The sequence below is a fragment of the Schistosoma mansoni genome (genome assembly GCF_000237925.1).
Source record: "Schistosoma mansoni, WGS project CABG00000000 data, chromosome 2 unplaced supercontig 0108, strain Puerto Rico, whole genome shotgun sequence".
Classification (NCBI taxonomy): Eukaryota; Metazoa; Platyhelminthes; class Trematoda; order Strigeidida; family Schistosomatidae; genus Schistosoma; species Schistosoma mansoni.
In genome coordinates this window covers 253,083-277,085 of record NW_017385999.1, presented here as the reverse complement: position 1 = coordinate 277,085, position 24,003 = coordinate 253,083, and the positions used below count along the sequence as shown (strand labels likewise).

General features: G+C 40.8%; 2 protein-coding genes across 2 annotated transcripts; one reads left to right on the top strand and one right to left on the bottom strand.

Annotated features, from left to right (window-relative positions):
• Positions 1-1,173: 1,173 nt before the first annotated feature.
• Smp_033620 (hypothetical protein) lies at positions 1,174-2,038 on the top strand (the record flags this gene model as incomplete). The annotated part of the gene is made up of 1 exon (XM_018791601.1): positions 1,174-2,038. One exon carries the CDS (start codon positions 1,174-1,176, stop codon positions 1,813-1,815), a length of 642 nt encoding a protein of 213 aa, XP_018645209.1. The 3' UTR covers positions 1,816-2,038.
• A 3,726-nt stretch (positions 2,039-5,764) lies between these two features.
• On the bottom strand, positions 5,765-19,148 carry Smp_033610 (hypothetical protein). The gene is made up of 2 exons (XM_018791600.1): positions 18,974-19,148; positions 5,765-6,393 (listed from the first exon to the last, which is right to left on the bottom strand). Exons 1-2 carry the CDS (start codon positions 19,088-19,090, stop codon positions 6,160-6,162), a joined length of 351 nt encoding a protein of 116 aa, XP_018645208.1. The 5' UTR covers positions 19,091-19,148; the 3' UTR covers positions 5,765-6,159.
• Positions 19,149-24,003: the final 4,855 nt, after the last annotated feature.

Below are 24,003 nucleotides of genomic sequence, written 5' to 3'. Positions count from 1 at the left end.
TAGATAGGGTCATCTGAAAACAACACACATTCATCATAACTTTCTTTTGTTTGCTAACGATTGTAAGATGTGTTTATCATCTGGATTTGTGAGTTTCCTAATTCATGTAGTTTTTGTAAATCCTTGAACTCATGTACGAATCCTTGGCAACGGACGAATCTTTCGTTGAGCAACCGCTATCTTAAAAACACGACCAGGTCTACAGATGCCGCCCTGGAACTAGTTGATGTAAATTACCAACATCAGCATTATTTTGAAGACATCGGAAGGGTGCGAAAATTTTAGTTAGCTACAGAACAAACAATTACTGAAGTGGTCAAATAATAATATTAAGCTACAAGAAAAACAAAAACATAGCGTTTATATTCTTTAGAATAAGAGACTACGAATATATCCGGTACACTTTCAAAATACATAAATTCAGCCATAACACTGAACCAAAGGAATACATCTGTGTAAAAGTCCAGACATTTCTTCTTTAAAAATGGTGATTTCAAATATTCGATGACGCTCCATATATTTTAAGCTTTAGAGGTAAATAATTCATCAAAATCAATAGCTCTGTAAGTCTTCGACATTTGAAGCTGACCGCAGTAGTTTCAATGGACTTACCTAGTTGAAGGCGCTAGGTCATGCATTCGCACCAGATCACGAGTACGAAGTGCTTCAATTCTCTGACAACCACTAGCCAACCCAGCCTAGTCACTTCTCCATACATTGATATTCTACCAAATATATCCTCGAGCCTCTTCGCTTATGACTTTCAATTTAACCGGGTTGGCACGTTTCGATCATAAAAGGTGATCCCGGTTACAGTGTTCTCAAACTCCGAATATTTGTGGCATCTTCATAGCAATATCTCCTAAGTCCTTCAAACAAAATCGCGACCTCCTTCCTGGACTTCGTACTTTATTAAGTAAAGCGTTTTTCCACCTGAAGAGATAAGTATTATCCTTCTAGTCAAACCATTCAACATCATTTTGCATTTGTTGAAGATCACTTATTTGACCTTAGTTGAATTCATTAGTGAAACTATTTGTTGCGAACTTAATGATCGACCTTAAAGCTCATGCACTATCATAGAGAAAGGTTACTAGAAGTCATAACTAATGTAAAATTATTATTTGTTTTTACCAATCATCTGTAGGTCATACTGGTGCTGCGTTAAACCAGATGGGCTCAAGGTCGATCAATCTGGAGTTCCTCCTTACCGATAAACTTTCAACGTATTTGTCCAAGGTTGGTGGTCTAGATATATGCTCACCAGAACTCAAAAATTCAATAAACCAAGTACTAGAAAAAAATTCAGTTGTCCCGTTTTCAGTTGTAAATGACTGCTATCACCTAACGAAGATGCTGTCGGATACTAGCAAGGACAATATTTATCTCCAATTTTGGCGCATTTCTCTGGACACTTCAATAGTCTTTCCAGCGATAAAGCAGACTTTTAGAAATCAAGTTTTTGATGCTCACTGCGAAGAACTAAAAAATAAGTATGATAACAAAGGCTACGAAAAAATAACAAAAGATATTGGTACACCCATGGTCTTTTCAACAACTTCCAAGGTTCAGAAAACTTGCTTTTCTGAACTCAAATGCGCTAGGAAACAACTCTTTATGGTTCTCAATTTCATTGTTATTGTGATGTCCGCCTTTGCGTTCGGATATTTCCTTCCTGATTTAATGTTCGCCAGTTATTCTATATCACTCTTCTCGCGTATTGTCTGTGGTTTGTTGTGTGCGGCAGTAGTTCTGGTTGCTGACTTCTACTTCCTGCTTAGAAATTTCAGTTCATTGGAGAAAATGTATGGGTGATTCTTAATTTGCAATGTTTTGGGAGTACTGATGTTTCAGACTTATTAATGAATAACTTTGAATAACTCGTACAGGTTTATGCAGCCTTCTTAACTAGTTTTTCGGATACTTATGCGGTCAAATGAGACTTTGCTACACTTTAAATGCATCACCAGAATTTTCACTCTCAGTGCCTTCTATCAAGCTTTTCAGGATAATAAGTAACATGAAACGTTGATTCTCTAATAACCTTTGTTCTTTGTTATGACTTACTATCACTAGGTAACAATCTGCAACTTCAATTCACAGACTAATTAGGATCCCACAGCCCAAATTAAGACACTAGTAAAGTCATTAATACTCTGGGGCGTAGGACACTATTTTCCAACGTAATAAACAGTAGATTGAGGTTTAATGTGCTTAAAGGTTGCCAAGTATTGGATAATACTCCACGAGTGCACCATATCGACATCCGACTTCAGTTTATTGTTAGTTGACATAGCAGCAATCGCCTTGTTCTGGAAAGTGTATGTCTACCGATGGACTAGGGTTCATGTGCATCAAAACGTGAATATGATAGGTTTGTTGACTGATTAGAAGTGCACGACCAGAACTACTCATCTACCGAAACGCAGTTATTCCATTAAACATTCCGGTTATTCCACTGCATAAAAAAATAGCTACTACGACTGAATGATATCGAAACTCCATTATTCTCAAACGTTTATATCTTCGTAGAGTATTTGTCGTGCAATACACTTACTCAGGAATAAACGTTGAAGTCAGATTTTTTGTCCATAAAGGTGAATTAGTTAGTAAACTTGTAAATCTAAACACCAAACTACTTAAAATATATCCCACATGTCAGCCTACCGCTCAGCCAGGAGTATGTTGTTGGTTGAGTACAAATCAATATGAAAACCGTGTGAAAGCCTCAGTGTTGTTTAAGACCATTAACTGCCAAACAGTTTCATAGGAAATTATGGATTTCTTTTATTTGAAGTTAAAATATTGGGAATTAGCTAGGGGAATCAAGAAGACAAGTATATATACTTATCTGTATTTGTTTCTTTAAGCAACACAATCTTTGTTGTAATTGACACTCTGGAAGCACGGCTAAATTTGTTTGCTTCTACTCGAAATGTGTAAAATTTCTATTCCTAACAGTTAAAGTGACGATTGTTGAACTCAGATCGATAATGACTGTTAACTCCGCACCTGTAATCTGATAACGTTTGTTTACATTCCTTATACCTTCGATTATCACTATCTTGAACATTTTAGAGGATAAACAGTATAGAGTTATTGGTCTTGAAATAGCTTAAACCTTTTAAAATAACATATTCTTGCCAAGCTTATGCTCTGGTTTTGTGGACCTGCAAACTAAACTATTCCTTACACGAAATCGGGGGAAAATATTTATCTTAGGACAACACGTATGTGGAATGGAAATTACAGGAAATTTCGAGTGCTCTAAGGCACCCTTTAATTCAGAAAATATTAATGGGCCTTGAGCCGTAGGTTACCAATATTCCCTCAGAAATGTCTTCTAAGCGTCGCTCGTATGTGTTGAAACCACCGAGTGGGCAATATTGAACTAGTCGTGGCTGCATCGACTACTCATTCACTATTCGTCAGGTTTTTGAGCACGGACATGCTTATCGGCGTCTGACAATGATAGTTTTTCTTGACTTAAGAGCAGCATTTGACTGTAGACCGAGAGGTTCTGTGGCAGTGTCTGTCATTGAAAGGTGTGCCTCAGAAGTATATAAACCTTGTGAAGGCTTTTTACTGGAACACTATAAGTGGAGTGAGAGCTTATGTCGAACTGTCATCTGATTTTACAACCTCAAGTGGTGCCCGACAAGGTTGTCCACTGTCCGCATTTTTGTTTAACTTAATTATAAACCTATTGCTGGAAATAACACGTTGAACACTTAACTTATCTTGGAAGTCTGATCAGCCCTAATGGGATGGTGTCTGACGAAATCTCAGCACGGATTCAAAAAGCTCGTTTGGCTTTTACCAACTTACGTCACCTATGGAGAAAACGAGATATCCAAATATCAATTAAGGGACGAGTATACTGCACAGCAGTTCGCTCTGTTCTACTTTACGGCTGTGAAACATGGCCATTAAGAGTACAGGATACTTGTAAGTTACTAGTATTTGACCACAGATACCCTAGAAATATTGCTCGCATCTGCTGGGATCACCGGGTAAGTAATAGTGAGGTTAGACGCAGAGTATTAGGGAATGATGGTAAATCAGTTGATGAGGTCATGAATGTTCATCGACTGAGATGGTTGGGCCACGTGTTACGTATGCCTGAACACCGATTACCACGACGCGCAATGCTGACTAGTGTAGGGGATGGTTGGAAGAAAGTTAGGGGCGGCAGAACCAAAACGTGTCATCAGAGTTTGAAGTCACTAACTTCTAGTCTGAGCCATGTTGGTAGATGTAGACTACTTGGTTGGGGTCCGCGTGACTATCGTAACCAATGGTTGGAGACTCTGGGTGACATGGCTCAGAATCGATCACAATGGTGTGGGTGTATACACTCTTTATCTTCCCTTAAAATATGAGGTTAAATTGCTTCATATCTGTCTTTCTTCCTGTACCATATCCTTCTATACAACCTATCTTTTATATACTACCACCACTAAATTAACTATTTCTATGAATTCGGTGTTCATCTTGTTGTGCTGACTGGGTATGGCAACTTGGACCGATGCATATATATGCCTGGTCCTACGTTGTAGCTGACTGACTGTGAGCAATATTGAGGTTAGAGACAATGTTGTAAATGAAGATGGCAAGTTGGTCAAGGGAGTGCTGAATGTTCACCAATTGAGGTGGTTGGAACATGTGTCACGTATGCCCAACCGCTTCCTACCTCGATGCTCAACGTTGGTGTGGAAGAAGATTAGAAGATAGAGACGGCCAAACTAAATCTGGCATCAGCCCATGACGTCATTGATAATTGGACCAATCCATGTAGATAGGTGCAGACTACCTGGTTGGAGTTTAGGCATTTACCATAATCAGTGGTGGGAAACGATGGATAAAACAGCCCAGGATCAACTGAGACGAGCAGATGCATTTACCCTTCATCATCCCTTACATCCTTAGCCTCAAAACCTTCCCATGCCTCTTCTCGTCTTTCCTACTACTAGTAATATGACTGTTTCCCTCCTCAGGGACGTCCTGATACTTTCATACCGCAATCTTAGTGTGGTGTGTCAACTCGAACTGATGCACATACGCGCTAAGTCCTATGTTGTGCATGACTGACTAACTAATTGATAAGTCTTACTGATTGGACGCTATACTCGGATCCTAAGCTAGTCTCGTAACCCCTAAGCTAAATCTACACAACGACTTGAACACGAGAGAAAAGGCGCAAACTTGCGATAAGCACTTTACTCCAAAAATATAGGGTTCTTATTTTATAAGTCCTTGGGTTTTCCTAAAAATTCTGGAATGCTACTAAACATAGTAGCAGTGTAGTAAGCAGCCAATCATAAACTCTACATGTGGCTTTTCATTTTCGTGATGTTTCTAGCAAAACTTTTAGTCAACGCTGATCAGATGAAATGCTTCGTAATGTTTCCTGAGCTTGTCATGTCTATTGCGAGAAATTCTTAGGACCACTCCAACATTAATTATTGGCAACACATGTACACAAGAACTTAGCACTAAACATAATATCAAGGACACAAATTGACGTACACTGTGTTTAAAAGTGGTGCTTCCAATTAACAAAACTCTAAAGTGTAGTTAGTGTACAACGATATTTTAATTAAGTAGCCGCCCACATCATGGGTATAATCCCAGTTAGCTCTCTCGAAATTTCGTGACAGCTAGTGCGGGATCTAATTTGTCCTAAAGATATTCTGCCGGGACTGTAGACGCGATACTGACAACCCAGAGTCAATATGAAAGCTATGGCCAGAACAAGGACAACTTGGCTTATAACTTTATCTGTTAATAAACAGAAAAAACAATTCGACTACAATAATTAAAAGGAACATAGCCATTAAGAGAAAAGTAGGTTCTGAAAATACCATCTATTATTACTCCGTTATATCGAGACCCTAAAAGATTCTGTAAAGTCCTAATTGTAGATTGATTATCAATAATGGTCTAAAACATCCCTGAGTAGCTAGTTGAGAAATATATATTTGCAAAGCAAAAAAGTAAACGCCATAGAGCATAAACTAAAAATATTTTGCCAAACATCCTCTTTCTAAATGTTGATCATGTAACTATTAGCAGGATGAAACAAACTTCTAGGCATGATAGTCTGTATTCGTTTTTTCTCGAAATTATTGTACAATATGATATCCTGGTTATTATGCATCATTCTGAAATTGATGTACGCTTGTGTAAAAGACGGCGTTCGCGTTCGTATTCCTTCATTCTATGCAGCAGGTCACTTTCTTTACAATGACGATATTTATGTTTCAGATCGGAACAGTAAAGAGCTGGTATAACATGTTCATCTCCGCATTTCCTGAAAGCGAGCAAAAGGTGAGCGCAGTAATCTCGTTCGTAAGGTTTTAGTCCTGCAGCTATCATTTCTTCCTCAGTCAGCTAAAAGAAAAAAAGCGTATTCTATGTTGGGATTATTGAATTACAAAAAATATTAACAAGTGGCTTCAGTATCCAGATGACAACATTAGTTATTAATAAATATATTTTTTGTTATATTCCAATGAGTAGAAAAATCGTATTTTTGACGTTTCGTGACTTAATGCAAGTCACTTCTTCAGAGTAAGTAAATTACCGAATTACGTCACAAAACGTCAGAAATAAAATTTTCCTACCCATTGAGATATAACATAAATATAACCTCTCTGCCCAACCCGAAGTTTGTGCTGATAATGCCGTTCAGAAAAACGATGAAAGCTTCACGACCAAACCGTCAAGCTCAGAGAACAGAATTCCATCTATGGTTATCACAGGACGACTTTGACTCCTTGTATATTAGGACAATCACCAGTGATTGTGACCAGTCAGATGGGATTACGTCAAACTCCCAGATTTTAGCCAAAATATTAGTCAACCTAATCGCTAAAACTGGACCATCATATTTAAAGACCTCTGGAGCCAATCCATCAGGACCAGCTGCTCTTCCTCGTTTCAGATTAGCTATAGCCTTTTGAAATTCAGCTAGAGTCGGGGGACCTACTTCAGTATTTCATTCAGGCTGACTGGGAATGGTGGGTAACTGTAAAGTAGCTGAAGGCTAGCTGAACTACTCCTTAAAATATTTTGTGAAAACAGACCCTAGTTAACTAGTTTTAGAACAAGACTCCTCAGTTTGTAACCTTGTCTTGTATATTGAACACTGAAAAACTAACCTTTATAACATAAACTCCACTTAGCAAAAATAGTGTTTTGGTTCAAACTCTTCGTTTGATACGTTTATACACTGTGTTGATAATTTTACTAGTCTGACTTTAGCATCGTGAACGAAACTACTTTATCTTCGTTTTGCTGTCGCGCTAACTGAAGCAAAAGTGCTAGTTTCGCAACCAATCTGTTGAAGTTAACCAGTGTAATCAACCAAAACAAGCTTTGTCGGTTATATATAATAACGCTCAGTGTTTGTTATTAACTCAAAATATCGCAAAAATGCATTAGGATTCCGTGAATAGTGTTTACACCGAACAATTTACTTCAGAAGAATTTCAACCTTATTGATGTGGTTCTATCAAGCTGTAATTTCAAATGGCATATCCCCAACATCATTTTTGACCGTAAGATAAACAATTAGCAAGATTCAGTTAGTGTTTAAGCCATTTAATGAGTACAAGCATGTTTTAAAAAATTCATAATTTCCAACCAAAATAGCAGTTTGTAAATGCCTAAGTGAATCACCTGTAATGAGTTTGTCCTGCTGGAAAATTTACTTAGACTTAGTGGATTTTATGATTATCTGCCATTTATTCTTATTACGATAAATAATGTTCCAGGAGGACATTTTATTTATTCAGTAAAATAAGTCGAAAGTGGCCACAAGAAAATTCCTAGTTAGTTGTTTTTTTACTGTCAACTGAAACCTACAAACGAACCTGGCCACAAACAATATCCGGTGTCGGACTGGTAGCTTTAGAGGATATAATTGACATAGCCCACTTCAATGTCACTTTATACCTTCGACTTATTGGTTTTTATGGGAAGAGAGCAGGATGCAAATTATTAAAAGCCCGTATTACTTAGTGAATGTATGTACTAATCACTTAGTTACTCAACTTTCGTTGTGTAATTACAATCGCCAGCTTTACTCATTTGGCATGTGCTCGAGCATCATTTAGGTCAAACGTTATCTGCAAACACGTCAGTTAAAAGAAAATCTGTGAAATCATGAGCATGAAGTAAACGCTGGTGCTGTCCAGAAAGGTAATAAAAGTTTCACAATTAATTCACTCAGATCAAGGAACATAGCATAGTAGAAATACCTCTCGATTTGAGAATAATTCATCAGACTTTCAAGTCACTAACCGATGTGTGGGCGAGAATGATAATGAATGGTTGTCTTCTTAGTCACACATGTAGATAGTCTGACATGTGTCAGATGAGTTATATATTCCCCTGTCCTCATTATTTATTATTGATTGATTGTCCATTAGTTGTTGGATTGTGTCGATTTTGATGTGGAAATATATTTACGTCCTAATCAGATTAATCACGTGTTCCTGATCTGAGTTGTGTTGAAGTCCTGCAGAATAGACACTGGGAGGGAATCTAGTGTAGATATTCGTCTAAGGTAAATTAACGTCCAATTCGTATAAAAAAAGGAAACCTACCGTTATACCACTACCTGAGCATAAAATGATATTATATATATATATATATATATCCGTTTGAATTACCAGACCACAATAGCACAGTGAGCCAAAATTATCACGTCAAACACTACTCAGTCAGCTACAACGTAGGACCAGGCATATATATGCATCGGTCCAAGTTGCCATACCCAGTCAGCACAACAAGATGAACACCGAATTCATAGAAATAGTTAATTTAGTGGTGGTAGTATATAAAAGATAGGTTGTATAGAAGGATATGGTACAGGAAGAAAGACAGATATGAAGCAATTTAACCTCATATTTTAAGGGAAGATAAAGAGTGTATACACCCACACCATTGTGATCGATTCTGAGCCATGTCACCCAGAGTCTCCAACCATTGGTTACGATAGTCACGCGGACCCCAACCAAGTAGTCTACATCTACCAACATGGCTCAGACTAGAAGTTAGTGACTTCAAACTCTGATGACACGTTTTGGTTCTGCCGCCCCTAACTTTCTTCCAACCATCCCCTACACTAGTCAGCATTGCGCGTCGTGGTAATCGGTGTTCAGGCATACGTAACACGTGGCCCAACCATCTCAGTCGATGAACATTCATGACCTCATCAACTGATTTACCATCATTCCCTAATACTCTGCGTCTAACCTCACTATTACTTACCCGGTGATCCCAGCAGATGCGAGCAATATTTCTAAGGTATCTGTGGTCAAATACTAGTAACTTACAAGTATCCTGTACTCTTAATGGCCATGTTTCACAGCCGTAAAGTAGAACAGAGCGAACTGCTGTGCAGTATACTCGTCCCTTAATTGATATTTGGATATCTCGTTTTCTCCATAGGTGACGTAAGTTGGTAAAAGCCAAACGAGCTTTTTGAATCCGTGCTGAGATTTCGTCAGACACCATCCCATTAGGGCTGATCAGACTTCCAAGATAAGTGAAGTTGTCGACGCGCTCGACTACTTCGCTCCCTATCCTTAGTTCAGGTGTTGACACAGTCCAGTCCTGGATTAACAATTTACATTTAGATGAGGAGAAATGCATCCCAAACATCCTGGCATTGTTACTCAGTTCTAACAGAAAACTCTGCATTTTGTCAACATCTTCACCAAACAGGACTATGTCATCTGCGTATTCTAAGTCGCTTAGTGGACCCCCTGGTAAGAGATCAATTCCTGAAAATTCAGTCGAAGAAAGTGTTATTTCCAGCAATAGGTTTATAATTAAGTTAAACAAAAATGCGGACAGTGGACAACCTTGTCGGGCACCACTTGAGGTTGTAAAATCAGATGACAGTTCGACATAAGCTCTCACTCCACTTATAGTGTTCCAGTAAAAAGCCTTCACAAGGTTTATATACTTCTGAGGCACACCTTTCAATGACAGACACTGCCACAGAACCTCTCGGTCTACAGTCAAATGCTGCTTTTAAGTCAAGAAAAACTATCATTGTCAGACGCCAATAAGCATGTCCGTGCTCTAAAATCTGATGAATAGTGAATATGTGGTCGATGCAGCCACGACTATGTCTGAAGCCAGCCTGATTTTCTCGTGTTAGCAGTTCACGAGTCTTAGTTAGGCGCCCGATAATTATTGAGTCTAATCTTTTAGATGCTATGTTGGTCATACTGATCCCTCTATGGATAATTGTGGCCCCTTCTTATATATTGGGACAATCACCAGTGATTGTGACCAGTCAGATGGGATTACGTCAAACTCCCAGATTTTAGCCAAAATATTAGTCAACCTAATCGCTAAAATTGGGCCACCACATTTAAAGACCTCTGGAGCCAATCCATCAGGACCAGCTGCTCTTCCTCGTTTCAGATTAGTTATAGCTTTTTGAACTTCAGGTAGGGTCGGGGGACCTACTTCAATGTTCCATTCAGACTGTCTGGGAATAGTGGGTAGTTGTGCAGTAGCTGAACTGCTCCTTAAAGTGTTCTGATCATCGCTCTGAACGTATGAGCTGAGAGCAGATAAGGGTTCCGTCTTTTTCCGAGATCGTTTCACTCACACTGGACTTATTAATTCCGGTTTCTTTTATTAGTCTGAAGAGTTGCCTGGTGTTGCCTACAGCCGCTGCCTTTTCCATCTCTTTTGCTTTCGTTGCCCACCACTGCTCACGATCGTTCCTTAGACTTTTAGTCAACCTAGATTTGATTTGTTTACGCTCTTCGTCGTGTTCAGAGCCTGATGGGATGAATTTATGCGAATCCATCAGTGAAATAGACTTGGAAGAAATCCACTGGTTTTTTGGAACCCTACGGTTTAAATTACTAATAGATGTGACTGCTGTTTCCACAGCTGTTCGTATGCCTTTCCAAGCAGCATTTGGTTCAGTCTTGTTTACAGAACTGCCTAGATGTGAACTTAGTTGTTCCTGAAATTTACATTTGGATTTCTCGTCCTCCAGTTCAATCCTAATGAGTCTTCTTAGTGTAGTTTTCCTGCGTCCAGTGAGGTGCAGACAAATGCGTGCTCGTATTAAAGCGTGATCAGAGTCTAAACAAGTATTCCAATACGAGCGAAAGTCTTCTATCAAGCCTCTCCAACGATGACTGATGGCAATATGGTCTATTTGAGTCCATCGTTGGTTTGGTGCAGGTGGTCGCCATGTTAGACAATGTCTCTCCTTATGCTTAAAATTAGTGCTTGCTAAAAATAAACGATTGTCTGAGCATAGTTGCAACAGACGATCACCATTATCGGTTCGTTGAGCCGGAATACTGAAATACCCACCTAAATGTCTTTCTGTTTGATTTAAGCTGCCTACCTGGGTATTAAATTCACCAGCTACGACTACTATGTCTGAGCGCTTAGCTTTCTGAAGAAGCTCAGAGAGCTTTGTGTAAAAGTCGTTTTTCACTTCATCATGGCTGCAGTCAGTGGGAGCGTAGGCAGAAACGACGTGTGTCTCTATCCTTCCGAGTTCTTACGGAGCCATTTAGCCGGACAGCACACAGGCGACTGTTAACCGGGATCCATTCTAGTAGTGCTTGTTTTGCCCTCGTACTAAGTGCTATGCCTACTCCCGCAAGTCCACGAGAACTAGTCATGGGGTCGCCAGATACACGGAGGGTGTATTTCGTTGGCTGTCCATTTTGGCGAGGTGCGGTCAACTAAATGACCACACTGGGATCCTGTATGCGTGTTTCGGAGACACAGCATACACCAAAGGTACGAGATTTTAGGATCTTAGCCAAGGAGGCCTGTTGACCGATTTGACTTAGGGTACGTACGTTGAAGGCCCCAATGTGTAGTTTGGAGCGAGGTTTTAGTAGACCTGGGACAGTGTTTCGCGCACAGGAATCGTTGACCATGGTGACACTTGAGGAGGAAACCGAAAGAGGAAGCTTAGTGTTGAAAGTAGAGGTAGAAGGAATAGTAGAAAGTGAAGGAGATTGATTATGAATACAGTGGTCTTGAGTGCTGTTAGAGGTATGAGGGTAGTTATCACTTCCCGGTTGCCCATACCGTGGAAGGGTTCTTTTAGAGGTACCTGAAAAGGAAATTGGGTTAGAAGTGGTCTTAATGACCTGAGAGCGTGACCGCAGTGCTCAAGGGACAACTGCTTGAGGCCGGTCACACACGACTTTTTTGGGGATAGTTTTTGTGATAGCTCCGTACTTGTAGGGACCTTACCGCCGGAGACGGATATCCGTGGGATAAGGTGAGGTGTGCAAGCCCGACCACCACGTCAACGTAGCAGCAACGGTCGGGAGAATCTTCTGTCAGCATTGAGTAACAATGCCAGGATATTTGGGATGCATTTCTCCTCATCTAAATGTAAATTGTTAATCCAGGACTGGACTGTGTCAACACCTGAACTAAGGATAGGGGGCGAAGTAGTCGAGCGCGTCGACAACTTCACTTATCTTGGAAGTCTGATCAGCCCTAATGGGATGGTGTCTGACGAAATCTCAGCACGGATTCAAAAAGCTCGTTTGGCTTTTACCAACTTACGTCACCTATGGAGAAAACGAGATATCCAAATATCAATTAAGGGACGAGTATACTGCACAGCAGTTCGCTCTGTTCTACTTTACGGCTGTGAAACATGGCCATTAAGAGTACAGGATACTTGTAAGTTACTAGTATTTGACCACAGATACCCTAGAAATATTGCTCGCATCTGCTGGGATCACCGGGTAAGTAATAGTGAGGTTAGACGCAGAGTATTAGGGAATGATGGTAAATCAGTTGATGAGGTCATGAATGTTCATCGACTGAGATGGTTGGGCCACGTGTTACGTATGCCTGAACACCGATTACCACGACGCGCAATGCTGACTAGTGTAGGGGATGGTTGGAAGAAAGTTAGGGGCGGCAGAACCAAAACGTGTCATCAGAGTTTGAAGTCACTAACTTCTAGTCTGAGCCATGTTGGTAGATGTAGACTACTTGGTTGGGGTCCGCGTGACTATCGTAACCAATGGTTGGAGACCGACCATTGCTGCTACCTTGACGTGGTGGTTGGGCTTGCCTATCGTAATGAAGCAATCGAGCTATGCTGGCTGGAACAATCGTTCCTCGAGGTCCTACCATGCCAGACAGGTCGGTTGAAGAGCGGTAAGACTAAAAGCAGCAATCCCAAGGTCCGAAGGCGAAGTCGTACTGCCGACTGTACAGAGGTGTGACAGCAGTAAGCTGTTTCCTTCAGACAACCAGCATGACAGCGACGCTGCCTTCCCACAAGGAGGGGTGGGGTTAGAAAAGGTCGACCCTAAAATTGCACACCTCGCCTTATCCCACGGATTTCCGTCTCCGGCGGTAAGGTCCTTTGAAGAACGGAGCTAACACGTCAAAAATCCTCCACAAAAATGCCGTGCGTGACCGGCCTCAGGCAGTTGTCCCTTGGGCACTGTGGTCACGCTCCCAGATCGTTATTACCAACACTAATCCGACTTCTTTTTCAGGTCCCTCAAGAAATACCCTTCCACGGTGTGGGCAGCCGGGAAGTGATATTAGCCCTCATACCTGTAACAGCAAACGAGACCAAGTTGGTCACTTTCAAATCCTTCCTACTCCTAATAACTCTCTTACCTCCACGACTAACCCTTCCCACGTCGTTTTATCACCTCGCACCGCTAGGGCAAACGATTCAAGTACACGGAACGTTATTCCTGGTCTCCTGAAACCACGCTCTAAACTACATATAGGAACTTTTAATGTCCGAACATTGTGCCAAATAGGACAACAGGCTTCCTTAGCTAGGACTCTAGAATCTTACACCATCGATGTGTGCTGCGTCTCCGAAACGCGCATACAGGATCCGAGTGGTGTCATTCATTTGACCTCACCTAATCAAAATAAAGAACCATCTCGATACACGCTTCGTGTATCTGGAAGCCCTGATGCTGCTTCCCGTGGCCTCGCTGGAGTAGGTATAGCATTAAGTCGTAGGGCAGAACTAGCTCTTTTAGACTGGGTCCCAGTAGACAGTCGTCTATGCGCTGTCCGACTAAACGGATCAGTAAGGGCTCGGAAAGATATGGAAACTCGTCGTTGCCTCTTCGTCGTCTCTGCCTACTCTCCCACTGACTGCAGCTCAGACGATATAAAAGATGAGTTTTACAGAAAACTTTCTGACCTTCTCCGAAAAGCTAGGCGTTCTGATGTAGTAATAGTGGCTGGTGACTTTAATGCTCAAGTTGGTAAACTAAGTGAAAGGGAAAGACACCTGTGTGGATCTTATGGTGTCGTGGCTAAAAGGACAGATAATGGCGACCGTCTGTTGCAGCTGTGCTCAGATAACCGCCTATTTCTTGCAAATACTGACTTTAAGCATAAGGAAAAACATCTTTTGACATGGCGACCCCCGAATTCGTCCCAACGTTGGACCCAATTAGATCACATCGCTATCAGCCACCGATGGAGGGGCTCGATAGAAGACTGTCGCTTATTCTGGAGCACATGTTTAGACTCAGATCATGCTCTAGTGCGAGCACGTATCTGTCTGAGTCTTACTGGACGTAGGAAAGACACTGCAGGGAAGCCTCTAAGGGTTTTACTTAATGATAAACAAGCTAAGAATATATTTCAGGAACAACTGGAAAAACAGTTAGACAGACATGTAAGTTGTGCCCACCCAGAAGCAGCGTGGAATGACATCCGTAAAGCTGTGGAAACAGCAGTGATATCCGCTAGTAAGGTAAGCCATAAGGTCAGGGAGAAACAATGGATCTCGGCAGTATCTACCACACTGATAGATGCTCGAAAACTCATCCCACCTGGCTCTGAACATAACGAAGAGCGGAGTCAGCTTAAGTGAAGGCTAATAAGAAGCCTACGCAATGATCGTGAACAGTGGTGGGTAGCGAAAGCAAGAGAGATGGAAAAGGCAGCGGCAATAGGTAACAGTAGGCAGCTATTCAGACTCGTTAAAGAAACCGGTATTAGGAACCCCAATATCAGTGAAACCATCTCAGATAAAGATGGGCATATCATTCATTCTCAATCCAGGAGATTGGATCGATGGGCAGAACACTTTAGGGTTCAGTTCAACTGGCCTTCAGCCACACATCAGTTACCCACGATCCCCAGTCGTCCTGAATGGCAAATTGAGGTAAGTCCTCCAACTCTCTACGAGGTTGAAAAAGCTATAGGAAATCTAAAGCGAGGGAGAGCCGCAGGCCCTGACAGATTTACCCCTGAGATTTTTAAGGATGGTGGTCCAGTATTAGCAACGAGACTGACTGAGGTCTTAGGTAGAATTTGGGATCTACACGTAATTCCATCTGACTGGTTTCAATCACTGATTGTACCAGTCTATAAGAAAGGACAGAAGTCCTCCTGTGACAATCACGGAGGAATCAGTTTGACTAATATAGTGTCTAAAATATTAGCTTTAATAATACTTAGGCGCCTAACCAAAGCTCGTGAAGAGCAGACTAGAGAAAACCAGGCTGGTTTCCGACCTGGACGTGGTTGCATAGATCAGATATTCACTCTACGTCAGGTCCTAGAACATAGACATACATTCAGACGTCCCACAATAGTAGTATTTCTTGACCTTAAGGCGGCATTTGACTCCGTTGATCGTGAGGTTATATGGCAGTGTTTGTCAGTGAAAGGAGTACCAAAGAAGTACATTAACCTCATAAAGGCTCTCTACTCGAACACAACTGGTCGAGTTAGAGCCTATGGCGAACTGTCATCAGAATTGGTTACCTCAAGCGGTGTTCGTCAGGGCTGTCCACTCTCCCCATTTTTGTTTAACTTTGTCGTTGACATGCTTTTAGAGATATCACTTTCATCATCTCAATCTCCTGGAGTTGAACTTTCACTGAAAGGCTCACTTGTTGACTTAGAATACGCCGACGACATAGTTTTATTCGGTGAAGACGCTGACAAAATGCAGAGTCTTCTGACCACTATAAGCAACAATGCAGGCATGTTCGGGATGCGATTCTCCTCGAAGTGCAAAATGTTACTTCAGGATTGGGTTGCATCGACACCTGAACTAATGATAGGGAGTGAAGTAGTTGAGTGTGTTGACCGCTTCACTTATCTTGAGAGTCACATCAGCCCTTGTGGTCTGGTGTGTGACGAAATCTTAGCACGGATATAGAAGGCTCGTCTAGCTTTCGCCAAATTGCGCCATTTATGGTGCAGGCGAGATATCCGTCTAGCAACAAAAGGACGGGTTTACTGTACAGCAGTTCGCTCCGTCCTACTTTATGGCAGTGAAACATGGCCGATAAGAGTAAAGGATATTCGTAGGCTACTAGTATTCGATCATAGGTGTCTTCGACGCATTGCTCGTATATCCTGGGACCACCGGGTAAGTAATGCAATTGTTAGGAAACGGGTACTAGGTAAGGATGGCAAATCGATTGATGAAGTACTGAAACTTCATCAGTTGAGATGGCTGGGACATGTGTTACGTATGCCCAACCACCGACTGCCCCGACGTGCAATGCTTTATGGTGTAGGAGCAGGTTGGAAGAAAGCTAGGGGCGGCCAGACCAAAACATGGCATAAATCCATGAAGTCACTGACAAGTGGACTGGGTCGTGTTGGTAGGTGTAGACTACCTGATTGGGATTCGCGAGATGATAGCAACCGATGGTTAGAGACCTTGAATGACATGGCTCAAAATCGTTTGCAATGGCGAAGGTGCATACACTCTTTGTGTTCTACCAAATTCTAATCTTCTGAATTCTTCATGTCCGTATCCTTTTTCTCTTTCCAAATTTATTTCACCGTATTATACTCCTTCAATAACATCTTCAAAACCTTATCTTTCACATAATACTTATACTCTCACTACTTCTACCAATATGGGATTTGAATCGACAACTTCATCTCTGTGCTAATGTGGTATGGCAACTCGAACTGATGTACGTACGTACGAAGTTCTACGTTGTAACTGACTGACTGGTTGGAGACTCTGGGTGACATGGCTCAGAATCGATCACAATGGTGTGGGTGTATACACTCTTTATCTTCCCTTAAAATATGAGGTTAAATTGCTTCATATCTGTCTTTCTTCCTGTACCATATCCTTCTATACAACCTATCTTTTATATACTACCACCACTAAATTAACTATTTCTATGAATTCGGTGTTCATCTTGTTGTGCTGACTGGGTATGGCAACTTGGACCGATGCATATATATGCCTGGTCCTACGTTGTAGCTGACTGAGTAGTGTTTGACGTGATAATTTTGGCTCACTGTGCTATTGTGGTCTGGCAATTCAAACCGATGTACGTGTGTTAGGTTCTACGTTATAAATGAGTGACTAAGTGCCAAAGAACACATTACACTGGGAAATAGAAGCAGATATGTAAAGGATGAATGACAACTGGAAAGGATTGCCAAAGACAGGATTGGATGGAGAATGGTGGTGGGTGGCCTATGCTCCTCCACGAGGGATGACAGGCGTAAGTATGTACCACTCATTACTATATGGTGACTTACGAAGTAATCTAATTACTGTCTAGATAGTCATATAGTGTACAAAAGCAATATTACCCAGCTGTTTAAATCACTTTACAAAGTTTTATTACTTCGTTTCCTCTCTACCCATATTAATGTCGGAAAAAACAATTTGAGAAATGCTCCAAGTTGGCTTACCAAAAGTTTGTGATCCGAAATTTGGTTTACAAGTTGTTAGCACTCTTAAAACGCATGTAAATAAAAGCTTAGAGCAAAGAGAAGTTAAACAGATACAATGGTAAATTAATTGCATATTCACAGAATGTCCCGTGCATGAAAGCATTGTCTAGTTAATCATTTATGTAAAAGTCAAAAGTGTATTTGAAAGCTGGAAAAGCACATTTAAAGTGACTGATGGATTTTAAAAGTAATAGGATAACAATTTTTGTTTATTTCCGAAAAAGGATTTGTAATTTGGCACATTTGTACTGTTTTACTCTACCGCGCTTTATACCGATACAAAGAGGAAAAAATATGACCAAAATAATACAAAGCGCTATCCAAATGGAAGTCCGGGCCTTAGAGGAAAACGAATACAGATCATAAGCTGACATCTTTTCTGAAATAGTATTTGACGCCCTAGACTACTTAACATGGTTACTATGAGCACCACAAACCAAATTATTTTTATATATGACTTCTATCCCGTTATCATTACACCAATGATGTATTTCTAGTGATTTCCTTACTAAAATGAATACGCTTGAATTTCAACTTAATGCTTTTAGTAAATGTGTTTATCTTAATTATTCTATTTATAACTCGTTTTATAGATTTCCTTAATCATCATTTTTCACTCGAATATATCATACAATTCCACGCAGAAAACAGTCTAATTCTCACAAACACAGTTGTCTGTTGACCTATAAATTATGCTGTACAGTGCTGATAATGAAATAGCCTACAAGGACTGCTTCACCAAGTTGTTTCGTAACAAAAATTATTTTTAAGGCGATTTCACTACGTATTCACCGACTCGCGTATGTACATTTAAGTACTTTACGGTTGAAGTCGGACCCGAGTTGACTTTTAAAGTAATAGATATGACATCTCAACCAATATAACAGCAATATTGCAAAATACGAATGCGAGCTATAAACCAACGAGCCGGATCAACTTACTCCGAAATGAGCTGCAATGAAATTAGTTCATACCCATAAAGTGAAACCAACAGTAATGTGAGAGAACTAAGGGTAAACACAGTTAAAATACTTTTTTCTGCTCTCAGTGAACTATTTTATTGTCTAACTAGGTCAAGTGAGGATAATGTAAAATTTGAAAGAGTGAAAATTACTACTAAATTCTTGCTTCTAATGTCACACTGATTTACGTTCCCTAATATTTTAAAACTGTGAGTACGACACCATTATCACGAAAAGTATTACATTTTTCAAATAAAAGAACGTACTATGAACTCTCGACGGTTGCGACCCTCAGGAAAGCCATCAACTGGGTCAAAAACTGGGCCTGTGAAGATATCCGGCATAGATTCCGGGTCCTTATATGTTGACAGGGCGTGACCCATAGCTGACAAAAGGCAATCTGACCCGTGACCGAATCCGCCTCCACGACCTTGAGTGGCTTTGTTCAGATGGTTCAAACAAAAGTGGACGGAATTAACGTTTTTGCCAAATGAGCTTCCGTATTTGGTGGCAGTGGTTCATGGATGTCCTCATTTAGAGACGTAGGTGTATTTCATCGTAAGGATAGAAATATTGCTAGCTATTCTACGTCTACCGCCGGTTCCAAGCACGGGTTAAAAGGGAGGGTTTGGCATCGGGTCGGCAACCTCATCCCGTAGAAAATAAATTCGCTAAAAAGGCGCCAACCGTATTAAACAAATTAAATAATTCAAAATCTGTTCTTGAAGTTGAACGCCCAAATATGACGTCTCATGATGAAAGCCGACATTCTTCGGAAGTCACGAGGCCGATGCCACTTCTAACAACCAGGGCAACAATTAATATAGGTACACGGGATAACCGGATAATGTGAGAGACCGGAAAGACCATTCAAACAGCAACGAAAATGAAGAGAAATAAGTTGGCAGTACTCGGAATCAGCGAAACCCATTGGACCCAAGCTGTACAGTAAAGGCTAGATACGGGAGAGATGCAGCTGTACTCCAGTCACGAAGAAGAAAATGCTCCACACACTCAGGGCGTTGTTCCGATGCCATCTAAAAAATCACGAAATACACTTACAGGATGAAAATCTCATGGGTTCACGGTCATCAAATCATCCTTCAAAACTTTGAAGGAAGGAATCACGACGAACATTATCCAATGTTGTGCACTCACCAATAATAGCAATGACGACGATAAGGATCAATTCTACAAGAAGCTTCAATCCGTCATAGGAAAGTGCTAAGGAAAGGAAGTGACATGCTGGTGGGAGATCCAAACGTCAAAGTTGGAATGGACAACACAGGATATGAAGATATCACAGGGTGACATGGACTGGAAGAGAGAAACGAAACTAGTGAGAGACTTGCAAATCAATGTGCATTCAACAAATTGACTACAGGTGGCACAATGTTTCCATACAAACGCTTACACAAAGATACATGGACCACACTACAGAAAACCAGATAGATCATATTTGTATCAACAAAAAATTTCGAAGGACAATGGAAGATGTGAGAACCAGGAGAGGAGCTGACGTAGCTCCAGATCACCACCTGGTTGTGGCCAAGATGAAACTGAGGCTAATGAAGCACTGAACAGCTGGGGAAACACCATTACGAAGGTTCAATATAGCCTTCCTTCGAGACACTGAGAAACTCAACGAATTCAAGATAACTCTCAACAACAGGTTCCAAGCCTTACAAGATCTACTCAAAGACACTACCATGGAGGACAACTGGAACGGTACCAAAAAAGCATTAACGTCTATGTGTCAGGACGTTCTGGGTCTCAAGAAGCTCCAGCACACGGAATGGATCTTTATCGACACCCTAGACAAGATTTAAGAAAGGAAGAACAGGAAGATAGTAATCAACAACTGACAAACACGAGCAGAGAAAGGCAAAGGCTGAATACACGGATGCGAACAAGCAAGTGAAGGAGGGAATTAGAACCGAAAATTGGAAGTACGTGGAAGAGCTAGCAATGACAGTGGGAAAAGCTGCAAGAGAAGGAAATATGAAGCAACAATTAAGAAACTAGCAGGGAGACATAGTAAACCAAAGAGACCAGTCAAGGACAAAGAAAGAAATACAATCACTGAGATTCAAGAACAGAAGAAAAGATGGATAAAACACTTTTAGGAACTGTCGAATTGGCCAGCTCCATCGAATCCACCGGAAATCGAAGCAACATACACAAACCTTTCTGTAGATGTCAATCGACCAACGATTGAAGAAATCAAGATTGTCATCAGACAAATAAAGAATGGGAAAGCAGCAGGACCTGACCATATACTAGCTGAAGCTCAGAAGTCAGATACAAGAAAATGCGAAAATGCTTCGAGGTCTATTAAGGAAGATCTGGGAGGAAGAACAAGTGTCGTCAGATTGGAATGGAGGATACATCATCAATACACAATAGGAAGATCTGAGAGAGTGCGAGTACTACAGATGTATCACACTACTGTCAGAACCATGAAAGATTTTCAACAAAGTGATGTTGAGCCAGACGAAAGATTTATTAGACACTTAATTTCGAGATCAACAGGCTGGATTCCGTAAGGATCGGTCATGTATAGATCAAATCGTGACACTATGGATCATTGTTGAACAATCAGTTGTATGGAACTCGTCATTATACATCAACTTCATTGAGTATGAGAAGGCGTTTGACAGTGTGGACCGGATATTATTATGGAAAATTCTTCGACACTATGGAGTGGGTAGCTGAGAGAATCATCAACACTATACGAAATTCATACGACGAACCACACTACAAAGTCATGCATGCAGGGTAGCTGACAGACACATTCCAAGTAAGGACCCGAGTCAGACAAGGCCGCCTACTCTCCCCCTTTCTCTTCCTTCCGGCGGTTTACTGGCTTATAGAGACCTCCACATCTGACGGGAGGCACGGAATACAATCGAAAGTTTGCATGCAACTAGACGATTTGGACTTCGCAGATCATCTAGCTCTCCTATCTCATACACACCAACAAATGCAGATGAAGACAACCACTGTAGCAGCAGCCTCTGGATAAGTAGGCCTCAACATACACAAAGGAAAAAGCAACATCCTCAAATACAACAGGGAGAGCACTAACCCAACCACACTTGATGGAGAAACTCTGAGAGAAGTGGAAACTTCCACGTATCTGGGTAGCATCATCGATGAACAAGGAGTACCCGATGCAGATGTAAAGTCAAAGATTGGCAAAGTAACAACAGCATTCCTACAGCTGAACAATATATGAGACTCAAAACAACTGTCAACCAACATCAAGGTCACAATCTTCAATACGACAACAAGAACCTCAGCAACAGCCCACTATGGGAGGGACCGAATCAGGTTCCATCTGAGGAGGAAATTAGGAAATGACGTTGGAGTAGGATAAGACATACATTGAAGAAATCATCAAACTGAATCAGAGGGGAAACGTTGGCTTTGAATCGTGAACGGAAAAGAAGTAAGCCAACGAACACACCGCGTTGGGAATAGGAAGCAAACATGAAAAGGAAGTGAAAATGATTGCACAGGACCGAGTTGTATGAAGAATGCTGATGGGCGACCTATGCTCCTCCACGAAGAGGGGGTGAATGGCGTAAGTAAGTGATCATGAAATATTGCATTTAGCCCCAAAGAATATGTCATTTTCTCGTAAAGCACTCCTAGGAAGTCGCCTGAACTAACTAAGCTTGCAGCAACTTCCACAATTTGACTGTTCTGAAAAGGTATAAGGTGTGATAACAGTACATTCTGCTATGTTTCTTCCAACTTGTAAATGTAACCCCAAGGTTTTGTGTGGGGACGGGGTTTAAGTGAGTTTTTAAAAGGGTGTGATGGGGGAGTAAGTCATTAGACGGTCAACCCTGAGACACATATACTTTATTGGGTGAAGGTTCGGTGATTCGAGGAACTCTTCACGAGAGTTTAATTTGAGCTATCGAAATGATTTCGTGTTTCACTCCAGCGTATTCATATATTTCTGGAATGAGGGTGGAAACACTAAATTTCCATCTTCTTAATTGGATAGAATAAAGCTGTTGAAGATCGATTGGTAATCATTGCCGTGAAACTGGTTGAAACTGCGCTTCAGCATGACCAGTTTGAGGTTTGTCAGAGTGACATAATTGTTTCGGCAGGCACAGTAAAAAAAATGTTGGGCTCATTCAAAGCCTCTTGCGGTTTTATTCTAACGACATTAAACAGCCTGGTATGAGACAGCCATTCCGTATTTTAATTTCTGTGTGTTGGTTGAGTAGTTGTTGAGTTGCATGGATTTTAGGTGATCTTATATTTTAGCCGTCTGTTGCTGCACCGTAATCACAAAATCATTGCAAAAAGAATCAGCTTACCTTTCGGGTCGGAATACGAGAAAGTGCGGAGACGTGACAGGAACTGTTTACTATAAGCTTTTTGCAGTTGTATTTTCAACATAGCTAGATACAAAACTTGTAAATTTATCTTCGTTAGCCAAATGTCATTCTATATTTACCAGTGTCGTTTATAAGCCAGTAAACTGTTACTCGATCTTTGTTTTCATCTTCTTTGTAGTTTCATGGTGAGGTATACCGGTAATCCTAACGCGTAACTGTTTGTGAGAACAATTACAACTAAGTCTTTGCTTTATAAGTACCCGTTCCGTTATGAAAACTTATAGTACTGCATCAGTTTAGGAGTTTCTCTAAGATGTTGCATTGTGTATATACATTTCTTTACTATTATAATGTGTTCAATGAATACTAAAACGATGTATAATGCAAAAGAATACTAACTTTCACCAAGCTCCCGCGGTATCTCAGATGCTACAAATTCTTCGCTTGTGGTATGCTTTTGCAAAAATGTCGAAAGATTGAGCATAGTTGTCACACCAATGTTTGAATAATTCATCAGATGCATATTCTCTGAAGTGGCCAATAATAAACACAGTTATCGTCGACTCGAAGATTGTTCATTGATATAATTTTCCTTATACGGCAATTCGTTAAGTTGTTCTCTGATAAAAACTTGAATGTTAGAAAGGTTTAATCCCTCCAATTAATCGACAGAAGCCATAAGGTACATGTCAGAAAACGTGTGGATAGTTTCTCAGCTTAACCAATGCAGCAAACCAATCATTACACAACTGATCCAACTTCTCTGTGAGTATCGAATTTAATAGGTAGATGGGATAGCAGCTAACAGAATGTAGCTATTTGCCTTGTTGTAAACAAAGCCCTTGATTCTTTAATCCTTCTATAATTTTAACTAGTCGTTTAGCATTTACAAAGAATGTACAGTCACCAAATAGGTCGATTCAAAAACGTCAAGT

Bases quoted from the DNA above. Each gene is read 5' to 3' on its own strand.
- Smp_033610 (XM_018791600.1), bottom strand. From the start codon at position 19,090: ATGGGTCACGCCCTGTCAACATATAAGGACCCGGAATCTATGCCGGAT. The intron at 6,394-18,973 runs GTACGTTCTTTT...TTTTTCTTTTAG, and splicing joins GCAACCGTCGAGAGTTCATA to CTGACTGAGGAAGAAATGAT.